The sequence below is a fragment of the Xenia sp. Carnegie-2017 genome, unplaced genomic scaffold (genome assembly GCF_021976095.1).
Source record: "Xenia sp. Carnegie-2017 unplaced genomic scaffold, XeniaSp_v1 HiC_scaffold_6, whole genome shotgun sequence".
Taxonomy (NCBI): Eukaryota; Metazoa; Cnidaria; class Anthozoa; order Malacalcyonacea; family Xeniidae; genus Xenia; species Xenia sp. Carnegie-2017.
In genome coordinates, this window is record NW_025813526.1 from 20,053,945 (window position 1) to 20,063,384 (window position 9,440).

General features: G+C 31.1%; 1 protein-coding gene across 1 annotated transcript; it reads right to left on the reverse strand.

Moving 5' to 3' along the window:
* Positions 1-9,369, reverse strand: LOC124457269 (deleted in malignant brain tumors 1 protein-like; the record flags this gene model as incomplete). Its single annotated transcript, XM_047007547.1, has 8 exons — positions 9,210-9,369; positions 7,867-8,184; positions 6,542-6,859; positions 5,207-5,524; positions 3,858-4,175; positions 2,523-2,840; positions 1,189-1,509; positions 1-182 (listed from the first exon to the last, which is right to left on the reverse strand). Coding segments are annotated over exons 1-8 (2,253 nt in total), but the record flags the coding sequence as incomplete, so codon positions are not given.
* Positions 9,370-9,440: the final 71 nt, after the last annotated feature.

Sequence of the window (9,440 nt, forward strand, 5' to 3'; positions counted from 1 at the left end):
AACATTACGTCGTAGTAAAGCCCTGAAATAATAGTCATAACCAAGTTGTCGACAAACAACTTTAGCATCGTTTATATCCCAGCCATCATCACAAATTGTTCCCCATTCTCCATTGTAAAATACCTCTACACGACCTTTGCCAATAGAACTTTCTGGTCCCCGAAGTCTAACAGAGTTGATAACTGATAAAAAAAGAAAATAAAGAGATAATGCAAAACATAGAAGTCTCAACTCCGAAATATTCTAAGTTACATGTATACATATAAAGTATCCTAATATGTTAGATGCCATTGTAAAATCTTCTTAGGCGAAATTAATGAATTAAATTAGTAACAAAAATTGATAAAAAATTACATGAGTACAATATCAAAACGTTTTAGACAAGTAGACACTATTTGACTTTCATGAGTCTAAATAATTTTTATTTAGATCAGTCCTCATTTCTTTTGTAATATAAATATCTTATTAACACTTTAACTTGCGAATTTCCCATTGGTTTTCCATTCAATCATTTGATTTTATTGCCATATGGCAACACTGCCCCATAACTTGTTGATACAAAAAAAAAAAGTAAATTGTTCACATAGACTCTTCGTTTACAACGTGGAAAACTTTATCGTATTTTAAAATAACTGTCTTTTAATTATTCAGAAATACGTTTCTGGTGCTCTCTAGGCATGGCTTTAGCTTAAACTTAACGGTCAGTTAAAAACAAATTAAAAATGAATTCTTAAGATAGACAGCACGATACTAAAAGACATAAAATTACACTCAGTGTTAAATTGGATTTGCTTCTGTTAAATATGCAAAAAATTTTAATGGGCATTATAAGCTACAGCCTACAGCTTTAAAAGCTATAATGAATGTAAACAATCGTAAAAAACAGATAATTTAAGGATTATTACATTCCTCCACGGAAAATTTGGTCAATGGACTGCCCTTTTCTCTGGTATTATCGAATCTTTCTATGGGCAATCATAAAATAGTTATGTTTAATTATGTCCTCGTGGAACGAGTTGTGTTTATATGGTTAATTTACGTCCGAAGCTGTGTTTATACTTAAGGCATTTGTCAATATTGTTTCAGTATTATAAAATCATATTAAATGTTTCAATTAATCATTGAGGATCCTTCAAATAATTCAGTTTATTATCTTTGTAAATAAATGTAAATAATGTACATACAAACCTGAACATTGTACACCAGCATCTCTATAATATGTACAATAATGCAATCCCCATCCTCTATGTGAACAACTCGAAATATTATTTTCATTTCCTACACAACGAACGTCGTCTAACCATATTCTTCCACTGCCATAAGGAACATTACCTCCTAGTAAAGCCCTGAAATAATAATAGTCATAACCAAGTTGTCGACACACAACTTTAGCATCGTTTATATCCCAGCCATGATCACAAATTGTTCCCCATTCTCCATTGTAAAATACTTCTACCCGACCTTTGCCAATAGAACTTTCTGGTCCCCGAAGTCTAACAGAGTTGATAACTGATAAAAAAACAAAATCAAGAGATAATACAAAATATAGAAGTCGCCACTCCGAAATATTCTAAGTTACCTGTATACATATAAAGTATCCTAATGTGTTAGATGCCATTGTAAAATCTTCTTAGGCGAAATTAATGAATTAAATTAGTAATAAAAAATTGATAAAAAAACTTACATGACTACAATATCAAATCCTTTTAGACAAGTAGACACTATTTGACTTTCATGAGTCTAAATAATTTTTATTTAGATCAGTCCTCATTTCTTTTTGTAATATAAATATCTTATTAACACTTTAACTTGCGAATGTTCCCATTAATTTTCCATTCAAACATTTGATTTTATTGCCATATGGCAACACTGCCCCATAACTTGTTGAAACAAGAAAAAATAAAAAGTAAATTGTTCACATAGACTCTTCGCTCAACGTGGAAAACTATATCGTATTTTTAAAATAACTGTCTTTTAATTATTCAGAAATACGTTTCTGGTGCTCTCTAGGCATGGCTTTAGCTGAAACTTAACGGTCAGTTAAAACAAATTAAAATGAATTCTTAAGATAGACAGCACGATATTAAAAGACATAAAATTACACTCAGTGTTAAATTGGAGATGCTTCTGTTAAATATGCAAAAAATTTTAATGGGCTATTATAAGCTACAGCCTACAGCTTTAAAAGCTATAATGAATGTAAACAATCGTAAAAACAGATAATTTAAGGATTATTACATTCCTCCACGGAAAATTTGGTCAATGGACTGCCCTTTTTCTCGAGTATTATCGAATCTTTCTATGGGCTATCATAAAATAGTTATGTTTAATTATGTCCTCGTGGAACGAGTTGTGTTTATTTGGTTAATTTACGTCCAAAGCTGTGTTTTTACTTAAGGCATTTGTCAATATTTGTTTCAGTATTATAAAATCATATTAAAAGTTTCAATTAATCATTGAAGATCCCTCAAATAATTCAGTTATCATCTTTGTATAAAAATTTAAATAATGTACATACAAACCTGAACATTGTACACCAGCATCTTTATAATGTGTACAATTATGCAATCCCCATTCTCTATGTGAACAACTCGAAATATTACTTTCATTTCCTACACATTGAACGTCGTCTAACCATATCCTTCCACTGCCACGTGGAAAATTACGTCGTAGTAAAGCCCTGAAATAATAGTCATAACCAAGTTGTCGACACACAACTTTAGCATCGTTTATATCCCAGCCATCATCACAAATTGTTCCCCATTCTCCATTGTAAAATACCTCTACACGACCTCTGCCAATAGAACTTTCTGGTCCCCGAAGTCTAACAGAGTTGATAACTGATAATAAAAGAAAATAAAGAGATATTGCAAAACATAGAAGTCTTCACTCCAAAATATTCTAAGTTACATGTTTATATATAAAATATCCTGTTATGTTGGGTGCCATTGTAAAATATTCTTGTGCGAAATTGATCATTTAAATTAGTAACAAAAATTTGATAAAAAAAACTTACATAAGTACAATATCAAAACGTTTTGGACCATCAGACACACTATTTGACTTTCATGAGTGGAAAAAAATTTTTATTTAGACCAGTCCTCATTTCTTTATGTAATATAAATAAGTTCTTAACCGGTTAAATTGCGAACTTTCCCCATTGGTTTCCCATTCAATCATTTCATTTTATTGCAATATGGCAAAACTTTCCCATAACTTGTTAATACAGGCAAAAAATACAAAGTAAATAGTTCACTCATACTCTTCGTTTAAAACGCGGGAATCTTTATTGCATTTTTAAAATAACTGTGTTTTTAATTATTGAGAAATATGTTTCTGATGCTCTCTAGGTATGGCTTTAGCTAAATCTTAACGGTCAGTTAAAAACGAATTTAAAAATGAATTCTTAAGATAGACAGCACGCCATTACAAGACATAAAATTACACTGCAGTGTAAATTTGGAAATGCTCCTTATTAATGTGCAAAAAAATTTTAATGGAGCATCATAAGCTACAGCATACAGCTTTAAATAGCTATAATGAATGTAAACAATCGTAACAAAACTGATAATTTGAGGATTATCATATTCCTCCAAGGAAAAGTTGGCCAATGGACTGCCCATTTTCTCTGGTATTGTCGAATCTTTCTCTGGGCAATCGTAAAATTGGTTATGTTTAATTATGTACTCGTGGAACGAGTTGTGTTTATTTGGTTAATTTACGTCCAAAGCTGTGTTTGTCAATATCTATTTCAGTATTATAAAATCATATTAAAAGTTTCAATTAATCATTGAAGATCCCTCAAATAATTCAGTTTATCATCTTTGTATAAAAATTTAAATAATGTACATACAAACCTGAACATTGTACACCAGCATCTTTATAATGTCTACAATTATGCAATCCCCATTCTCTATGTGAACAACTCGAAATATTACTTTCATTTCCTACACATTGAACGTCGTCTAACCATATCCTTCCACTGCCACGTGGAACATTACGTCGTAGTAAAGCCCTGAAATAATAGTCATAACCAAGTTGTCGACACACAACTTTAGCATCGTTTATATCCCAGCCATCATCACAAATTGTTCCCCATTCTCCATTGTAAAATACCTCTACACGACCTTTGCCAATAGAACTTTCTGGTCCCCGAAGTCTAACAGAGTTGATAACTGATAAAAAAAGAAAATAAAGAGATATTGCAAAACATAGAAGTCTTCACTCCAAAATATTATAAGTTACATGTTTATATATAAAATATCCTGTTATGTTGGGTGCCATTGTAAAATATTCTTGTGCGAAATTAATCATTTAAGTTAGTAACAAAAATTTGATTAAAAAACTTACATAACTACAATATCAAAACGTTTTAGACCATCAGACACACTATTTGACTTTCATGAGTCGAAAAAAGTTTTTATTTAAACCAGTTCTCATGTCTTTATGTAATATGAATAAGTTCTTAACCAGTTAACTAGCGAACTTTCCCCATTGGTTTCCCATTCAATCATTTCATTTTATAACAATATGGCAAAACTACCCAATAACTTGTTGATATAGGCAAAAAACAAAGAGTAAATAGTTCACTCATACTCTTCGTTTAAAACGCGGGAATCTTTATTGCATTTTTAAAATAACTGTGTTTTTAATTATTGAGAAATATGTTTCTGATGCTCTCTAGGTATGGCTTTAGCTAAATCTTAACGGTCAGTTAAAAACGAATTTAAAAATGAATTCTTAAGATAGACAGCACGCCATTACAAGACATAAAATTACACTGCAGTGTAAATTTGGAGATGCTCCTTATTAATGTGCAAAAAAATTTTAATGGAGCATCATAAGCTACAGCATACAGCTTTAAATAGCTATAATGAATGTAAAGAATCGTAACAAAACTGATAATTTAAGGATTATCATATTCCTCCAAGGAAAAGTTGGCCAATGGACTGCCCATTTTCTCTGGTATTGTCGAATCTTTCTCTGGGCAATCGTAAAATTGGTTATGTTTAATTATGTACTCGTGGAACGAGTTGTGTTTATTTGGTTAATTTACGTCCAAAGCTGTGTTTATACTTAAGGCATTTGTCAATATCTATTTCAGTATTATAAAATCATATTAAAAGTTTCAATTAATCATTGAAGATCCCTCAAATAATTCAGTTTATCATCTTTGTATAAAAATTTAAATAATGTACATACAAACCTGAACATTGTACACCAGCATCTTTATAATGTCTACAATTATGCAATCCCCATTCTCTATGTGAACAACTCGAAATATTACTTTCATTTCCTACACATTGAACGTCGTCTAACCATATCCTTCCACTGCCACGTGGAACATTACGTCGTAGTAAAGCCCTGAAATAATAGTCATAACCAAGTTGTCGACACACAACTTTAGCATCGTTTATATCCCAGCCATCATCACAAATTGTTCCCCATTCTCCATTGTAAAATACTTCTACACGACCTTTGCCAATAGAACTTTCTGGTCCCCGAAGTCTAACAGAGTTGATAACTGATAAAAAAGAAAATCAAGAGATAATGCAAAACATAGAATTCTCAACTCCGAAATATTCTAAGTTACATGTATACATATAAAGTATCCTAATATGTTAGATGCCAATGCAAAATCTTCTTAGGCGAAATTAATGAATTAAATTAGTAACAAAAAATTGATAAAAAAACTTACATGAGTACAATACCAAAACGTTTTAGACAAGTATGACACTATTTGACTTTCATGAGTCTAAATAATTTTTTATTTAGATCAGTCCTCATTTCTTTTGTAATATAAATATCTTATTAACACTTTAACTTGCGAATGTTCCCATTAATTTTCCATTCAAACATTTGATTTTATTGCCATATGGCAACACTGCCCCATAACTTGTTGAAACAAGAAAAAATAAAAGTAAATTGTTCACATAGACTCTTCGCTTACAACGTGGAAAACTATATCGTATTTTAAAATAACTGTCTTTTAATTATTCAGAAATACGTTTCTGGTGCTCTCTAGGCATGGCTTTAGCTGAAACTTAACGGTCAGTTAAAACAAATTAAAATGAATTCTTAAGATAGACAGCACGATACTAAAAGACATAAAATTACACTCAGTGTTAAATTGGATTTGCTTCTGTTAAATATGCAAAAAAAATTTTAATGGGCTATTATAAGCCACAGCCTACAGCTTTAAAATCTATAATAAAGGTAAACAATCGTAAAAAAACAGATAATTTAAGGATTATTACATTCCTCCACGGAAAATTTGGTCAATGGACTGCCCTTTTTCTCGAGTATTATCGAATCTTTCTATGGGCTATCATAAAATAGTTATGTTTAATTATGTCCTCGTGGAACGAGTTGTGTTTATATGGTTAATTTACGTCCGAAGCTGTGTTTATACTTAAGGAATTTGTCAATATTGTTTCAGTATTTGAAAATCATATTAAATGTTTCGATTAATCATTGAGGATCCTTCAAATAATTCAGTTTATTATCTTTGTAAATAAATGTAAATAATGTAGAAACAAACCTGAACATTGTATACCAGCATCTTTATCATGTGTACAATTATGTGATCCCCATCCACTATGTGCACAACTCGAAATATTATTTTCATTTCCTACACAACGAACTTCGTCTAACCATATTCTTCCACTGCCATGTGGAACATTACCTCCTAGTAAAGCCCTGCCAGCATAGTCATAACCAAGTTGTCGACAAACAACTTTAGCATCGTTTATATCCCAGCCATCATCACAAATTGTTCCCCATTCTCCATTGTAAAATACATCCACACGACCTCTGCCAATAGAATTTTCTGGTCCCCGAAGTCTAACAGAGTTGATAACTGATAAAAAAGAAAATAAAGAGATATTGCAAAACATAGAAGTCTTCACTCCAAAATATTCTAAGTTACATGTTTATATATAAAATATCCTGTTATGTTGGGTGCCATTGTAAAATATTCTTGTGCGAAATTAATCATTTAAATTAGTAACAAAAATTTGATAAAAAAACTTATATAAGTACAATATCAAAACGTTTTGGACCATCAGACAAACTATTTGACTTTCATGAGTCGAAAAAAATTTTTATTTTGACCAGTCCTCATTTCTTTATGTAATATAAATAAGTTCTTAACCCGTTAACCTTCGAACTTTCCCATTGGTTTCCCATTCAATCATTTCATTTTATTGCAAAATGGCAAAACTACCCCATAACTTGTTAATACAGGCAAAAAATAGAGAGTAAATAGTTCACTCATACTCTTCGTTTAAAACGTGGGAATCTTTATCGCATTTTTAAAATAACTGTCTTTTTAATTATTGAGAAATATGTTTCTGGTGCTCTCTAGGTATGGCTTTAGCTAAATCTTAACGGTCAGTTAAAACGAATTTAAAATGAATTCTTAAGATAGACAGCACGCCATTACAAGACATAAAATTACACTGCAGTGTAAATTTGGAGATGCTCCTTATTAATGTGCAAAAAAATTTTAATGGAGCATCATAAGCTACAGCATACAGCTTTAAATAGCTATAATGAATGTAAACAATCGTAACAAAACTGATAATTTAAGGATTATCATATTCCTCCAAGGAAAAGTTGGCCAATGGACTGCCCATTTTCTCTGGTATTGTCGAATCTTTGTCTGGGCAATCATAAAATTGGTTATGTTTAATTATGTACTCGTGGAACGAGTTGTGTTTATTTGGTGAATTTACGTCCAAAGCTGTGTTTGTCAATATCTATTTCAGTATTATAAAATCATATTAAACAATTAATCATTGAAGATCCCTCAAATAATTCAGTTTATCATCTTTGTATAAAAATTTAAATAATGTACATACAAACCTGAACATTGTACACCAGCATCTTTATAATGTCTACAATTATGCAATCCCCATTCTCTATGTGAACAACTCGAAATATTACTTTCATTTCCTACACATTGAACGTCGTCTAACCATATCCTTCCACTGCCACGTGGAACATTACGTCGTAGTAAAGCCCTGAAATAATAGTCATAACCAAGTTGTCGACACACAACTTTAGCATCGTTTATATCCCAGCCATCATCACAAATTGTTCCCCATTCTCCATTGTAAAATACCTCTACACGACCTTTGCCAATAGAACTTTCTGGTCCCCGAAGTCTAACAGAGTTGATAACTGATAAAAAAAGAAAATAAAGAGATATTGCAAAAATTAGAAGTCTTCACTCCAAAATATTATAAGTTACATGTTTATATATAAAATATCCTGTTATGGGTGCCATTGTAAAATATTCTTGTGCGAAATTAATCATTTAAATTAGTAACAAAATTTGATAAAAAACTTACATAAGTACAATATCAAAACGTTTTGGACCATCAGACACACTATTTGACTTTCATGAGTCAAAAAAAATTTTTTATTTAGACCAGTCCTCATTTCTTTATGTAATATAAATAAGTTCTTAACCCGTTAACTTGCGAACTTTCCCCATTGGTTTCCCATTCAATAATTTCATTTTATTGCAATATGGCAAAACTACCCCATAACTTGTTGATACAGGCAAAAAATAAAGAGTAAATAGTTCACTCATACTCTTCGTTTAAAACGCAGGAATCTTTATCGCATTTTTAAAACAACTGTCTTTTTAATTATTGAGAAATATGTTTCTGGTGCTCTCTAGGTATGGCTTTAGCTAAATCTTAACGATCAGTTAAAAACGATATTAAAAATTAATTCTTAAGATAGACAGAACGCCATTACAAGACATAAAATTACACTGCAGTGTAAATTTGGAGATGCTCCTTATTAATGTGCAAAAATTTTAATGGAGCATCATAAGCTACAGCATACAGCTTTAAATAGCTATAATGAATGTAAACAATCGTAACAAAACTGATAATTTAAGGATTATCATATTCCTCCAAGGAAAAGTTGGCCAATGGTCTGCCCATTTTCTCTGGTATTGTCGAATCTTTCTCTGGGCAATCATAAAATTGGTTATGTTTAATTATGTACTCATGGAACGAGTTGTGTTTATTTGGTTAATTTACGTCCGAAGCTGTGTTTATACTTAAGGCATTTGTCAATATCTATTTCAGTATTATAAAATCATATTAAATGTTTCAATTAATCATTGAAGATGCCTCGAATAATTCAGTTTATCATCTTGGTATAAAAATGTAAATAATGTACATACAAACCTGAACATTGTACACCAGCATCTTGAAAATGTCCACAATTATGCAATCCCCATTCTCTATGTGAACAACTCGAAATATAATTTTCATTTCCTACACATTGAACGTCGTCTAACCATATTCTTCCACTGCCATAAGGAACATAACCTCCTTGCAAAGACATGTAAGCAAAGTCATAACCAAGTTGTCGACACACAACTTTAGCATCGTTTATATCCCAGCCATCATCACAAA